The sequence below is a fragment of the Haliotis rufescens genome, unplaced genomic scaffold, assembly GCF_023055435.1.
Source record: "Haliotis rufescens isolate VD_foot unplaced genomic scaffold, xgHalRufe1.0.p SCAF_56, whole genome shotgun sequence".
Classification (NCBI taxonomy): domain Eukaryota; kingdom Metazoa; phylum Mollusca; class Gastropoda; order Lepetellida; family Haliotidae; genus Haliotis; species Haliotis rufescens.
In genome coordinates, this window is record NW_025964290.1 from 500,494 (window position 1) to 517,269 (window position 16,776).

At 49.0% G+C, this 16,776-nt stretch overlaps 1 protein-coding gene across 2 annotated transcripts; it reads right to left on the minus strand.

Moving 5' to 3' along the window:
* Nucleotides 1-4,770: 4,770 nt before the first annotated feature.
* LOC124115953 (sigma intracellular receptor 2-like) lies at nt 4,771-12,925 on the minus strand. Of its 2 annotated transcripts, XM_046477134.2 has the most exons (4): nt 12,713-12,925; nt 5,594-5,744; nt 5,016-5,302; nt 4,771-4,964 (listed from the first exon to the last, which is right to left on the minus strand). In XM_046477134.2, the coding sequence occupies exons 1-3, from the start codon at nt 12,827-12,829 to the stop codon at nt 5,049-5,051; spliced, it is 522 nt and encodes a 173-aa protein (XP_046333090.1). In that variant the 5' UTR covers nt 12,830-12,925; the 3' UTR covers nt 4,771-4,964; nt 5,016-5,048. The 2 variants fall into 2 exon arrangements, with proteins under 2 accessions (XP_046333090.1, XP_046333089.1); XM_046477133.2 differs by having other exon boundaries at nt 4,771-5,302; nt 12,713-12,923.
* Nucleotides 12,926-16,776: the final 3,851 nt, after the last annotated feature.

The window sequence follows — 16,776 nt, forward strand, 5'->3', positions numbered from 1 at the left end:
CAGGTATGATACACGTCTCGTGGAGGCCTGATACATATCTCATGTAGGTCTGATACATATCTCATGGATGCTGATACACGTCTCATGGAGGTCTGATGCACGTCTCATCGACGTCTGAAACACGTATCATGCATATCTGATACACGTCTCGTGGAGGCCTGATACACCTCTTGAGCAGGTCTGATACATGTCTCGTTGAGGCCTGATACACGTCTCATGTAGGTCTGATACATGTCTCCTAGAGTCCTGATACGTGTCTCATGGAGGCTTGATACACGTCCCATGCAGGTCTGATACACGTCTCATGGAGGCCTGATACACGTCTCATGCAGGTCTGATAGACGTCTCATGCAGGTCTGATACACCTCTCGTGGAGGTCTGATACACGTCTCATGGAGGTCTGATACACGTCTCGTGGAGGCGTGATACACGTCTCATGCAGGCCTGATACACTTCTCTTATAGGTCTGATACACAATAATTGGAGGCCTGATACACGTCTCATTGAGGCCTGATACACGTCTCGTGGAGGCCTGATACACGTCTCGTGGAGGCCTGATAAAGGTCTCTTGGAGGTCTTATGCAGGTCTGATACACGTCTCATGCAGGTCTGATACACATCTCATGCAGGTCTGATACACGTCTCATGGAGGTCTGATACACGTCTGATGCAGGTCTGATACACGTCTCATGGAGGTCTGATACACGTCTCATGCAGGTCTGATACACGTCTCATGCAGGTCTGATACACGCCTCATGCATCTAAATATATGACGGCGGTCTATAAATAATCAAGTCTGCACCAGACAATCGAGTTATTGACATCATGAGCATCGATCCACACAATTGAGATACGATGAATGAATCAAAAGTCAGCAAGCCTGACCACCCGATCCCGTTAGTCGCCTCTTACGGCAAGCATGGGGTGATGAAGACCTATTCTCTGCCCGGAATTCCACGGGTCCTTTAATATTAGCAATCAGTATGAACATGTGTTTGTGGAAGGATAGCGTGCACATCGCTTCCGCCCATCACTGAGCTCTCTGCGCGTGAGATGAGATCTGGTGATGGTAGCATGTCCGGGTTAATCCGCACCAAGGCATCATCTCTCGCTCTGCAACTCGACATTTCTTTCAATGCCTCTTTGTGTTCATAACATCCTTCTTTCCCCCGACATAACGTGTCATTTTGATGTGTCCGTCAATGTAGGTTGTGTTTTGTTTGTATGTTTGTTGTTTAACGCCGCACTCAGCAATATTCCAGTAATCTAATGCTTATTCACAATACAAGATACTTGCCATCCGAAAACACACCTGCCTCATAACCCCAGTGCATTATGGGTAATATTTGACTTCGGTGAATTATCCAGACAAGTGCAAAAACAGCACGAGTACAATTCTGTATGTGTAATAATTAATAGGTATTCAATGCATTTACCGAAAAGTAAGAATTTAAAAACAAATATCAACAACAAAATATCCGAAAAGATACTTTTAGATTTTTATTTAAGAAATAGGATGACAATGATTTGTCAAAAAGGTGAAAAAAGTGTTGATGGTTAACAATAAACATATAAAAAGCACTCCTTTAATGACAACAGTATGTATTTATCATTTTGGCTACTAGTGACGAACGTATTGCTAAGTCTGGTATGGTGGCCCTAAAAGTCTCCTAAAATATTTGGCCACCTAGCGGGAATTATGTGCGAACTACGTCACTTCCGTGACCTAATTTTTCATCATGAATATGCAGACGATTTAGTTCAGGTCGTAGGAGAAAGCTTACTTGGAAAATTGCGGGTTATATCATTGACCATTGACAGATAGGGGTAAAGCAATATTAAAAAGATGCCATAACTAGTATCAACGTATTAATAAATGATCAAAGTAGACGGAATAGTCCGAGGAAATTGAAATTGTTTACGAGGCGCGCACTTCCTGGTTACTGATTTGCATAAATATACAACCGCTAACGGAAATAACATGCCGCGATACAACGGGGTCCGAGTATATACGTCGATTGACGTCAGCTGATGTGTTACAGTTGATTTTAAGGTGTATGCTTTCTATCATTGTGAAGCAGAAAGAAGAAAACCATTTTATACCATTAATAAACACTTGAAACGAGCTTCTAAAGCTCTGGGTATGTCTTCTAACAAGCAAAATGTTCTCCGACGGGACTCCGGCAATCAGGCGAAGTAGGTGGGCAACATGTTAAAACCATGTAGAGTGGATAAATTAGACAGTTTTCAGAAAAATCAAGTCAGACGTGCAATTGTTAAACTTTAGAAAGTTAGTACATGTCACTACGACTTGAAGAAATACCTTAAAACTGAACATGATTTAATTGTTACAAAGTACACGCTATGGAAACGTTGCATATGTTTATAAACAGATACAACATGATAAGTGGGCAAATTAGGACTGTGTTATGTGGACGATCTGACATCCTTCGTCTCCGAAATCATTGTCTCAGAACCATCAAGCAAAAACGTGAAGAAGGATATGAGCCTGTTTTGCAAGATGAGACATGGGTAAGTGCCTCTCACACAGCCAGCTGTCACCCGGTACCCAGGGAGGACTGTCGGGAGTCGGGGAGAAAGTAACCATTGGGAGAAGGTGAACGACTTATCCTTCTCCATGCTTGCTGTGCTTGTCAGGGATTTCTCCTCATTTCTCTGTGACCTCGTCTTTCGAGCCAAGGCCAAGGAAAACAAGGACTACCACACAGAAATGAACAACAAGGTATTTCTGGAGTGGGTGAAAAATAAATCGGTCCTGCTTTGACTGCCAAGTCCCTTAGTACACACACACACACACACACACACACACACACACACACTGCACCCCACCCAAACTCCATGTAACCTCTCTACATTGAGTTCACACAAGGTGTACGTGAAAGCTGCCAAGCACGTTAAAGTTGGTACAGTGTCCAACTGGGAAACATAAATTCCGGTCGTGTAGTTTTGCGTTTTACCAGTACTATCCGGGCACAGACTTAACAAAAGTACCACAAACTACCGGTACTTTATTTTTCGAGTCGAATAACAAATACATATATCCAGCATCCGGGTCCCTAACCGCGTTGTCGGTTGAATACATTTTTCGATCCCCATTGTCTTTATTACGTGACAACACGCTCAGGATACAGGAAGTAGATCGTGGACGGATAGAGAGAAGATCGTGGGGGGTTGGGGGTGATTGGAGTGCTGATGACGCCGAACAGATGGCTGATTCACAGCATCCTTGTTGCTGAGGAGGAAGAGGAATCATCCTGATAGAAAAAGGATATAATTTGTTCAAGGAACTTAACCTATATAGTGGGAATCGGGCAATGAGACAACGAGAAACTGATCTTTATTCAGGAAAGATATATACTGGGGTAGCCAGCTTGACTTCCCACGGAATTGAAGCTTTCTAGGCAGCGCCCAGTTCACCAGCACGTCGTGTAGATACAGTGACCCTCTACACTTGCGCGGCAGACACAAGTACCCCCTATCGACACGGACGGTGGTGCAGGCGAGTGCTTCAAACGTTTGTCCGTCACAACAACGTATTCTTGCTGTAAAAGGCGACTATGACGGATCGGGTGATCAAATTCGCTGTCTTGGTTGATACATGTCATCCCAATTGCGTGGATCGATGCTCATGATATCAATCACTGGATTGTCTGGTCCAGACTCGATTATTTACAGACCGCCGTCATATGGCTGGAATATTGCTGAGTGCGTTCAACAACAAACCAACCAACCAGTCTGGTCCGGAGGAGAAGAAAGCCGAGTCCCTTAGTATCAAAGACAAGGCACCAGTTCACAGTATGCAGGACCCGGACAGCAAGGCCCCGACATCTAATACTCTTTAAGGAGTGAGTGAGTGAGTCTTAAGGAGTGGGTGAGTGAGTGAACCTATGTCCTGCAGGAACTCTTCGTTGTCGCCATGTACACAACAGCTGATTGTACGTTCCCTGGCCTCAGCAATCGATCGCACAGAAACTGACCGTCTAAGTGTGAAACTAAGTTTGTCTATGACTTCATTCCACAGCTAGGTATATATGTCTATCACAACACACGTGCATGTACACACGTGAAGCCATATACCTTGTAGGTTTTTTTCAACATACACCGTAACAAGAAACATACGAGGATTTAAGGATAAAAACGCTTTTGAAAAACCTTTTTTATGTACTTACATAAACACACAGCATATTCTACTTATTGTAACGCGTGTTCTGGAGTATCGGTAGTGGAGGGGACGCCACAGATCTTGGCGTCCTCCTCGTGGTTTCAGAGTCCCCGACTCGCCAGGTTTATGTTTCTAAATCCGCCCCCGCACGGTTTCGTGGGTTTCACCAATTTGATAAACGTCCAAGACCTGCATCACATCAGGCTTTCCATGATATCTCACGCTATACATTAAGCTGAAATTCGTGATGGAGGTAAGACCACGTCCATTTCATCACAACACAGAGGTGAGGTGAGGTGAGGTGAGGTGAGGTGAGGTGAGGTGAGGTGAGGTGAGGTGAGTTGAGGTGAAATGGGGTTCAACGTCGCGTTCAAGATTGTTGCACTTATATTGCGACGTGCATGCACGTGTCTGTACGGACAAATGCCGATTTTATTGTGCTAGCCCACTGAGATATCATGCCGCAGTATAACATGAATACCCCACTCAGACACAGGATACTGACTCCGAGGTGATAGTCCTTGTTTTAGACCCTTAATGCCGAAGTGCCAGGCAGGTTTACAATAAGTACCACTTTTTTTAACGTCTTTCGGTATGACGCGGCCGGGGATCGAACCCCCGACCTTCCACTCTCCGGGCAGACGCTCTACAAGCAGATCACTGAGGCGGCTCAGCAGCAGAGAGAAGCCATTATCTTCTTCCCCATCTTTAGAGGAAGTCATCAAGCGACACCCAACAGAACCACAGTAAACAGCGCTTGAACTGACCACTCGATGACTACCTCCAACAGAACCACAGGAAACAGCGCTTGAACTGACCACTCGATGACTACCTCCAACTGATGCTGGTGTTTCCAGCCACTGCCTCAGTTGGTCTTCTCCTTGTCTCTGTTGTACGCTGAGCTGAAGCACGTGTCGAGGATGTTGAGGACGCACACCACGAAGAAGAAGCCGTACACGCAGATCAGCCGCATCCTCTCCGTGACATCACGTGGCCCCGCCACCTTGTACAAGGTAAAGTCGTGCAGCCACGTGGTGAAGATGATGGCGAGGACAGACGTTGCAGTGTGGACGCTGTACATCAACGACGGTAGCCGTATCCAGGGGCAACGCCGCGCACCTGTGTGAATGAGTGAGTGAGTGAGCGAATGCGGGTGAGCTATAATATAAACCTTTACATTACAGCCTGTGTCCTTGTCTGTTCTCTATCACGTGGTTTAAGGATAAACCGAACCTGGGAATCAGGAATGTGGAAAACAAATTGGATAGAGATGCTACGTTGTATGACTAACAATCAATTCGTACTTCACAACTAATCAAGTGCTGCACGTTAACTGACTAGTTAAGGGAAGGGGAGGGGGGGTGTGTGACTACGTCACAATTACATCATGACATTAATATCGAGACTTACCATAGAAATATGCATATGCTGCAACGAAGAAGTAAGGTATTTCTAGGGAGAACTCAACCGCACACGTGGCCATGAACCAAGGGAAAGAACTCGGGTCCGCCATGTAGGGATCACGGAAATCTTTAAGGTAGGAAAGCCGCATATTTTTCAACTGAAAATAAGGAAAGATTGATAAACAACACATAAGATAAAAACATACCCTCATTTCATTTTTGTGATATTATATAATTTATTTATGTCGAAAAATGTAAGGCTACGCCTCTTTCTTGTGAGTTGGTGGAATCCTATATGCCGTACTGCATGAGTGTGTGTGTATGTGTGTTTGTAGTATTTTGAATGTGTGTGTGTGTGTGTGGGGGGGGGGGGGGGGGGGGGGGTCCTGTATGCCCTACTCTGATGATAATGAGTACGTTAGATATTATTTCTGTCGCGGATGTGAGGAATATTTCAATGATATAACGGCAGGCAGCCGACCTTAAATACTTTGGTCAAACCCACAAGCAGTAAGCATAAAATGGGATTCGAACCACTGAAAGGCATTCTGACGTCAGTAGCGGACGCCCCCGTCCCGAGTGGTCATGAACGCAATCAATCACCCGATTTCAACTCGACTAAAACAAAGCTGTTCCATCAAACGTGTTGGGGGCGACATTTCCGAGGTAAACAAGAGCCACATTTGTTTGCATATTGTCAAATATGAGGCACGCGTGTTCGATGCTCATAGCTCTATGTTAGTACTATAGTGTGCTAATTGGAGTGAATTGCGCTTCCGCAAGGACGGAATGCAAGTCTGATAGACCACGTCCGGCCACAGTCGGCAGCTCCTTGTGGACAGAAGTAGGCCTGACCCCGAGAACAGAGGTCATGTAAGTTGTGAGACCGGGCGACTGACACTATGTTGTCAGGTGACATAGTGATGCCATATGACGAGGCGTCGTGGAGAGGTGACGTGATGATACGTCGTGGAGAGGTGACGAGATGATGCGTCGTGGAGAGGTGACATGATGATGCATCGTGGAGAGGTGAGGTGATGATGCGTCGTGGAGAGGTGATGTGATGATGCGTCGTCGAGAGATGACGAGATGATGCGTCGTGGAGAGGTGACGTGATGATGCGTCGTGGAGAGGTGACGTGATGATGCGTCGTTGAGAGGTGACGAGATGATGCCTCGTGGAGAGGTGACGAGATGATGCCTCGTGGAGAGGTGACGAGATGATGCGTCGTGGAGAGGTGACGTGATGATGCGTCGTGGAGAGCTGAAGTGATGATGCGTCGTCGAGAGATGACGAGATGATGCGTCGTGGAGAGGTGACGTGATGATGCGTCGTGGTGAGGTGACGTGATGATGCGTCGTGGAGAGGTGACGAGATGATGCGTCGTGGAGAGGTGACGAGATGATGCGTCGTGGAGAGGTGACGTGATGATGCGTCGTCGAGAGATGACGTGATGATGCGTCGTGGAGAGGTGACGTGATGATGCGTCGTGGAGAGGTGACGTGATGATGCGTCGTGGAGAGGTGACGTGATGATGCGTCGTGGAGAGGTGACGAGATGATGCCTCGTGGAGAGGTGACGAGATGATGCGTCGTGGAGAGGTGACGTGATGATGCGTCGTGGAGAGGTGAAGTGATGATGCTTCGTCGAGAGATGACGAGATGATGCCTCGTGGAGAGGTGACGAGATGATGCGTCGTGGAGAGGTGACGTGATGATGCGTCGTGGAGAGCTGAAGTGATGATGCGTCGTCGAGAGGTGACGAGATGATGCGTCGTGGAGAGGTGACGTGATGATGCGTCGTGGAGAGGTGACGTGATGATGCGTCGTCGAGAGATGACGACATGATGCGTCGTGGAGAGGAGACGTGATGATGCGACGTGGAGAGGTGACGTGATGATGCGTCGTGGAGAGGTGTCGTGATGATGCGTCGTGGAGAGGTGACGAGATGATGCGTCGTGGAGAGGTGACGTGATGATGCGTCGTGGAGAGGTGACGTGATGATGCGTCGTCGAGAGATGACGTGATGATGCGTCGTGGAGAGGTGACGAGATGATGCGTCGTGGAGAGGTGACGAGATGATGCGTCGTGGAGAGGTGACGTGATGATGCATCGTGGAGAGGTGACGTGATGATGCGTCGTGGAGAGGTGACGTGATGATGCGTCGTCGAGAGATGACGAGATGATGCGTCGTGGAGAGGTGACGTGATGATGCATCATGGAGAGGTGACGTGATGATGCGTCGTGGAGAGGTGATGTGATGATGCGTCGTGGAAAGATGACGTGTTGATGCGTCGTGGAGAGGTGACGAGATGGTGCGTCGAGGAGAGGTGACGAGATGATGCGTCGTGGAGAGATGACGAGATGATGCGTCGTGGAGAGGTGACGAGATGATGCATCGTGGAGAGGTGACGTGATGATGCGTCGTGGAGAGATGACGTGTTGATGCGTCGTGGAGAGGTGACGAGATGATGCGTCGTGGCGAGGTGACGAGATGATGCGTCGTGGAGAGGTGACGTGATGATGCGTCGTGGAGAGGTGACGAGATGATGCGTCGTGGAGAGGTGACGTGTTGATGCGTCGTTGAGAGATGACGAGATGATGCGTCGTGGAGAGGTGACGTGATGATGCATCATGGAGAGGTGACGTGATGATGCGTCGTGGAGAGGTGATGTGATGATGCGTCGTGGAAAGATGACGTGTTGATGCGTCGTGGAGAGGTGACGAGATGGTGCGTCGAGGAGAGGTGACGAGATGATGCGTCGTGGAGAGGTGACGAGATGATGCGTCGTGGAGAGATGACGAGATGATGCGTCGTGGAGAGGCGACGAGATGATGCATCGTGGAGAGGTGACGTGATGATGCGTCGTGGAGAGATGACGTGTTGATGCGTCGTGGAGAGGTGACGAGATGATGCGTCGTGGAGAGGTGACGAGATGATGCGTCGTGGAGAGGTGACGTGATGATGCGTCGTGTAGAGGTGACGAGATGATGCGTCGTGGAGAGGTGACGTGATGATGCGTCGTGGAGAGGTGACGTGATGATGCGTCGTGGAGAGGTGACGTGATTATGCGCCGTAGAGAGGTGACGAGATGATGCGTCGTGGAGAGGTGACGAGATGATGCGTCGTGGAGAGGTGACGTGATGATGCGTCGTGGAGAGGTGACGAGATGATGCGTCGTGGAGAGGTGACGTGATGATGCGTCGTGGAGAGGTGACGAGATGATGCGTCGTGGAGAGATGACGAGATGATGCGTCGTGGAGAGGTGACGAGATGATGCGTCGTGGAGAGGTGACGTGATGATGCGTCGTGGAGAGGTGACGTGATGATGCGTCGTGGAGAGGTGACGTGATGATGCGTCGTGGAGAGATGACGTGATGATGCGTCGTGGAGAGGTGACGTGATGATGCGCCGTAGAGAGGTGACGAGATGATGCGTCGTGGAGAGGTGACGAGATGATGCGTCGTGGAGAGGTGACGAGTTGATGCAGCGTGGCGATGCGTCGTTGTTGCATGTTTACGTACAATACTTCCCATGCTTACAGGCTACATTTAAACAAACGGACCCTCGCGAAGTACAAAATAGCCTCTGGACCCTCGAGAGAGTGCAACCTAGCCTCCTGGATCCCCGGGAGAGTACAACCTAGCCTCCTGGATCCTCGAGAGTGTAAAACCTAGCCTCCTGGATCCCCGGGAGAGTACAACATAGCCTCCAGGATCCTAGAGAAAGTACAACATAGCCTCCTTGATCCCCGAGAGAGTACAACATAGCCTCCTGGATCCTCAAGAGAGTACAACATAGCCTCCTTTATCTTCGAGAGAGTACAACATAGCCTCCTGGATCTTCGAGAGAGTACAACATAGCCTCCTTGATCCTCGAGAGAGTACAACTTAGCCTCCTTTATCCTCGAGAGAGTACAATATAGCCTCGTGGACCCTCGAGAGACTACGACACTTAATTAAGAAGGAACTTAATTTTAGTTGCAGTCAATATCGGTATTTAAATACGTTAACCTGCAACAAGTTGTGGTGCTATTGTTTAACACTGCTGCAATGTATATACTGACTGAAAAATGTAACTGTGCTTCATATAAAGTTCAATGAAAGTAAATGTATTCTGAGATTAAATGATCCATCTTCAATAAGATATTCATGAAGACATCTCCTCGACTTTAAGGTTGAATGTTTGCGTGTTTGTTGGGAGCATGATACTAATACACGTCTGTTTTTAATATGAACTGCACGCAATGATTGTTCAGCTATCAGGTGCCGTAGTAACGTTGACGCAAAGCGGGGACTTGCTGAACATGAACGTCCACGCGCCGCGGATATACTGCAAACAGGAATGGCACAAAAACGAAGTTGCCAGACATTTTAATGTTCATCGAAGCACAACATTATCTTTTTGCAGACGCTATCTGCAGCAGGGCAACACTCACTGACCGACCGTCCTCGTGTGACGTCACGTAAACATGACAACCATATTCGGTTGGTGCATCTACGGAATCTATATCAAACTGCGACATTACCAGCTCAGACAATTCATGGGTTAAAACCTATAAGAGGCAGAACCGTACGCAACCAGTTGAGGGAGCACAACATCCGGCCCGACGTCTAACAATACGCCCAAGTTTGCTTTCACGTCACCGTCAGGCACCTAGCTTGGTGTAGACAACATCTGGACGCGACGTTAAACCCCATTTCACCTCACCTCACCTAATATGAAGCACAGTTTCTTTTTTTCCTGTAGTTTCCCAACAATTAAACTTTAAATTTTGATGCCAAAACTAGACTTCATAATAGTGACCGGCATTCATTTACAGTATCAGAACACTTCTGAGGAAAGAGGTTTTAGAAACCAGGAAGTACTTCCACTATCACAAGCAGACCCGGCAGTAAATATCCCACATCCATGTCTTTAATGTCACCAAAGAACAACCACCTCAGCCGACTTTATGAAAACCTTATGTACTGTAAGGTCACTTCCGGTTTGGGAGAACATGGTCAGGATTGTTTACTTAATGACAAAGGAATATGAACTTCCGGGCAGATGGATCTACTTCCGGTTTGATAACGTCCGCAACCGTAGTCGTGACAGCATTAGAGAAAACATTTTAGAACTAAATTTAAATGCACATACACACATCACACATGCACAAACGCAAGCAAATACATAAGCACACACGCACGCACGCACGCACATCCATGCACGCAGAGACACACACCTTACACACAGATACACTCACGCGCACTCACACGCACGCTCTCGCAGGCACACACTTACACATGCATACGTACAGAGAAACACACGTTTTATTTACAATGACATGTATAATTACTTTCACTTTATAAATTCAACATCTAACAGTAAAAGTGGATCCCTGCTACAAGTTCATGTCTCTGGACCTAACAGCGACTCTAAAGCTGGAGTAGTTATAACCTGACAGAAATTACAGCCCCAAATACACACACTAACAGTCCCCTATGCTGCACCCCGTACACACAGAGAGTACAGCCCCCCCTCCCCCCCAACATACACACACAGTACAGCCCCCCATGCACCCCCACATACACAGCACAGTCCCCACATACACACAAAGTACAGCCCCCCCCCCCCCCCCCCCCGACACATACACACACATACACACACAGTACAGCCCCCCTCCCTGACATGCACACAAAGTACAGCCCCCCTGTACACACACAGTACAGCCCCCCCCCCCCCCCCCCCCACAGTACAGCCCCCCGCCCTGACATGCACACACAGTACAGCCCCCCCACCCCTGACATACACACACAGTACAGCCCCCCATGCACCCCCACATACACAGCACAGTCCCCACATACACACAAAGTACAGCCCCCCCCCCCCCCCCCCGACACATACACACACAGTACAGCCCCCCTCCCTGACATGCACACAAAGTACAGCCCCCATGTACACACACAGTACAGCCCCCCCCCCCCCCCCCCCCCCCACAGTACAGCCCCCCGCCCTGACATGCACACAAAGTACAGCCCCCCCAAACACACAGAGTACAGCCCCCCCCACACACAGCCCCCCCCCCGCCGCCGTGACATGCACACACAGTACAGCCCCCACCCCGACACATACACACACATACACACAAAGTACAGCCCCCCTGTACACACACAGTACAGCCCCACCCCACCCCCGCCCACACACACACAGTACAGCCCCCCGCCCTGACATGCACACACAGTACAGCCCCAACCCCCGACACATACACACACATACACACAAAGTACAGCCCCCCTGTACACACACAGTACAGCCCCACCCCACCCCCGCCCACCCCCAAACAGTACAGCCCCCCGCCCTGACATGCACACACATTACAGCCCCCCCAAACACACAGAGTACAGCCCCCCCCACACACACACAGCCCCCCCCCCCCCCCCGCCCTGACATGAACACACAGTACAGCCCCCCCCACCCCCGCCCTGACATGCATACACAGTACAGACCCTCGCTCCCACGAGCAGACACAGTACAATCCCCTAATCCCACATACACACACAGTACAGACCCCCATGCACCCCCACATACACAGCACAGTCCCCACATACACACACAGTACAGCCCCCCGCCCTGACATGCACACAAAGTACAGCCCCCCTGTACACACACAGTACAGCCCCCCCCCCCCCCCCTCCCACACACACACAGTACAGCCCCCCGCCCTGACATGCACACACAGTACAGCGCCCCCCCCCCCCCCCAGCCCTGACATACACACAGAGTACAGCCCCACCCCCACCCCTGACATACACACACAGTACAGCCCCCCCAAACACACAGAGTACAGCCCCCCCCCCCCCCCCCCCACACACACACACACACAGCCCCCCCCCCCCCCCCTGACATGCACACACAGTACAGCCCCAACCCCCGACACATACACACACAGTACAGCCCCCCTGTACACACACAGTACAGCCCCCCCCCCCCCCCCCCCCCCCCCACACACACACACACGCACAGTACAGCCCCCCGCCCTGACATGCACGCTCCCACGAGCAGACACAGTACAATCCCCTAATCCTACATACACACACAGTCCAGCCCCCGCTCCCTCCACAGTCCCCTCTCTCTCAGTACTCACCCACTGCGGATAGACCCAGGACGGGAACAGCGCCTGTGTGTCGAACAACACGGTGGAGGGGATTTGGAAGACGAAATAGCCACAGAAGACCACGTCTAGTGCCGTCCTGAGGCCCATGTTGACTGGCGTTGACTGGCGGAGAGCCGCTTCCTGAGAAAAGTGGAGCGTGATTGCTCACGTCGTGGATGACTGCACAGCCGGATTGTACCAGGATATAGATCACGTCATATCCGGCTCCGATAGACAAACAAATCACCAAGGCGAGCCACGTTGGGGTGGAGACATGGCACGAAGACAGATGGCCGTCGATGGAGAAGTGAGTGAGTGGGTTGGAGACAGTTTGTTTCCGGGAGGAAAGCCAGGAGTGGTGCAGGTCTCAGACGATTACCACTTTGGTGAAACCCACGTGCATGGATTTTTGCCGTGCCCAGGGGCCGAAACTGCACAGCGGGTGGGTAGGGTGCGTGGGCTGACTGAATAGGTAGAGAGTTTGTAGAGTGAGTAGGTAGAAAGAATAGGTGGAGTGAGTGGAGAATACTACGTTGGCTGACCTTGGTCAGGCGCTGCAAGGGGAGTGGGTCGGACTCCCTCAAATCGCCATCGGGAGACTCATTTCCCATCTTACCCCGAGTGTCCTTTGCGGTCAGAACATCTTCTGTCACTCGTCTTCACTATTTGTAATATATTCCCAATGCGTTCATTATTATCACACAACTATTACTTGAAACTGATATCTTTTAAAACGAATGATCTGAGTGTGACATTAAGATTTGTTTGTTTGTTGTTCAACGCCGCACTCAGCATTATTCCAGCTATATGACAGCGGTCTGTAAATTATCGAGTCTGGTCCAGAAATTCCAGTGATAGATATGAGCATCGATCCACGCAATTGGGATACGATGACATGCATCAACCAAGTCAGCGAGCCTGACCACCCGATCCCGTTAGTCGCCTCTTACGACAAGCATAGTCGCCTTTTCCGGCAAGCATGGGTTGCTGAAGACCTATTCTACCTCGGATCTTCACGGCAAGCATGGGTTGATGAAGACCTATTCTACCTCGGATCTTCACGGCAAGCATGGGTTGATGAAGACCTATTCTACCCCGGATATTCACGGCAAGCATGGGTTGATGAAGACCTATTCTACCCAGGATCTTCACGGCAAGCATGGGTTGATGAAGACCTATTCTACCCCGGATCTTCACGGCAAGCATGGGTTGATGAAGACCTATTCTACCCCGGATATTCACGGCAAGGAAGGGTTGATGAAGACCTATTCTACCCCGGATCTTCACGGCAAGCGTGGGTTGATGAAGACCTATTCTACCCCGGATCTTCACGGCAAGCATGGTTTGATGAAGACCTATTTTACCCCGGATCTTCACGGCAAGCATGGGTTGATGAAGACCTATTCTACCCCGGATCTTCACGGCAAGCATGGGTTGATGAAGACCTATTTTACCCCGGATCTTCACGGCAAGCATGGGTTGATGAAGACCTATTTTACCCCGGATCTTCACGGCAAGCATGGGTTGATGAAGACCTATTCTACCCAGGATCTTCACGGCAAGCATGGGTTGATGAAGACCTATTCTACCCCGGATCTTCACGGGAAGCATGGGTTGATGAAGACCTATTCTACCCCGGATCTTCACGGGTCAGACACATGAAGAGAATCAGCCACGCACTAGCGACCACTCGAGCGTGTAATCAGATCGCCCACCCACACGAAGAGAGACACTCCTCTACAGGTTATTGTCAACTCCCGGTAGTATGATTCACATTTAACAGCAGGGTGGAACTCTAGGAAACGCTCATTCCGATACAGAGGGAATATGTGAAAGGACAGCGCAGGAAATTAGTGGTCGGTCTTACTCACTGTATTGCTGAAGTGAGTGACTGAGGTTTTACGTCGCTTTTAGCAATAATCCAGCAATATCACGGCGGGGGACACCAGAAATTGGCTTCACACATTGTACCCATGCCGGGAATCGAACCCGGGTCTTCGGCGTGACGAGCGAACGCTTTAACCACGAGGTTACCCGACCGCCCGTTGCTGGAGTACCTGCTTGTATTGTGCGAACCACCAGGAAACAGATGAAACCAGTCACTGTACATAGCCGGGCGTGTGGAGATATCACGTGATAAGGCACAGATGAAACCAGTCACTGTACATAGCCGGGCGTGTGGAGATATCACGTGATAAGGCACAGATGAAACCAGTCACTGTACATAGCCGGGCGTGTGGAGATATCACGTGATAAGGCGTGATACGAAAGTGTCCTGAATGCGGTGATCATGTGACAGATGTTTCCGTATTCACAAAAAAAGTAAAAGATTCCCGGGGCCTAGACTTGAGGAAAGGACCTTGGAAATAATATGTTTGTTTGTTGTTTAACGTGGCAATAGTCCCGCTATGTGGCAGTGGACTGTCGACAGGCACCAGCCAGACCAGTGATTAATAACACGAGCAACAATCAAAGACGTAACATTCAACATCGAAGTCAAATAATCCGGACCATTTTGTTGCCTTCTCCGACAAGCACTGATTCTCCTATTCTTAACTGGAATCACCACATATCAAACAGGTCTTGCAACCAAAATATTACACCCATAAAGAAACAATGCTCGCATCTGAAACAAACAAAAACGATCCGTTAACATTCTACAGCAAGAATGAGATATCGGATGTCGACATGCTGTTAGGCAGAGCCAATCGCATCACAGTGTACAGATCGGGTAGACCAGGGGCATGCTACAAGCAGATCGGATACTAAGATCGGCTTCCAAGAACATGCCTCGCAGTGGGGATCGATTCTCTCAACTGTACTGATCCTATCCCAAATAATGATTGAGCGTCGATTCATATGTGATAAGTAGTGGACCCCAGTCCTGGTCTGTCCAATTGACGTGATCTTCAGCCCAGCCTGTCGTGTTTGGTCAGTGGGAAGCGAACGCTGGTGAGACCAGCCTCACGGAGACGATGACGCACTGAGTAGAAACGTTAAAACCACTGGCATTCCGCTTTTTATTTCCGAGTGTGGTGACAGACACGAAGTGATGACGTCTTGCTGCAGTCAGGAGAAATCTGCCACGTTCCAAACGTCTGGCACTGATTCCATGCCCTGCTGAGCAAACTTTGGCTGACATCAAAGACGTTGGCAACGTGACGTTGTGCTGACCCAGTTTGAAGCATGCTTATGCATCAGCCTCCTTCTTCGGTCGTCTAACGACACCTTTGAAGCTTGGGGCATAAGTACGTTCAGTTGTTCTAATCCTCAGCAGCAAGTGGTGTTGTGCCCTCTGATACTCATGGGCAACCATTCTGTTTGTTTGACTTAGCTACTGCATGTCATCGATCCCAATTCCATGGATCGATGCTAATGTAGTCAATCACTAGAATTGTCTGGTCCAGACTAGATTACTAACAGACCGCCGTCATACAGCTGGATTATTGCTGAGTGCGGCGTTAAACAACAAACCAACAACATATACATACGTAAAATCCGGCAAGGTGTGAATTGACATTTGTAGATAGCGCTGGGGGTTGGGAGGCTAATGATTATAGAGGAGATACGCCGAATGTTTTGGTATACATTAAACAGACATAGAGGAAAGAATTTCGGTGCATTTATACTCGATGTACAGTTATTGCGAAATGTGGAAGCGATATTTCCACATGTCTAAATCTGAGATTATTATCTTTGGCAGAGGAAAGCCGTAAACAAACAAAATACAATTTCACCACGGGAACACTCAGCTGGAAATCGTTCACTACTATAGATATTAGGCATAAAATTCCATAAAAATAAAATAAAAATATATTTGATGTAAAGTCGCCCATAAAGGATCTTCTGAGAAAATCACGAGATATTAACCTTCCACTTGACTGTATTTTGAAAGCATTTAATGTTATGATTTGATACCCATGACAGAGACCTACTTCAGTGGTACATGGCGAACGAGTAAGAGCACTTCTAAGTATCCAAGTAGTCAAGAGAGCTCTAGGTTGCTGGATTAAAACTGTACCGAATACTGAACAAGTTAAAATAACCAAACTAGA

Coding starts and splice junctions, on each gene's coding strand:
- LOC124115953 (XM_046477134.2), bottom strand. CDS start 12,829: ATGGGCCTCAGGACGGCACTAGACGTGGTCTTCTGTGGCTATTTCGTC. Junction 5,745..12,712: donor CCTGGGTCTATCCGCAGTGG/GTGAGTACTGAG, acceptor CCTTATTTTCAG/TTGAAAAATATGCGGCTTTC. Junction 5,303..5,593: donor AGCATATGCATATTTCTATG/GTAAGTCTCGAT, acceptor TCATTCACACAG/GTGCGCGGCGTTGCCCCTGG.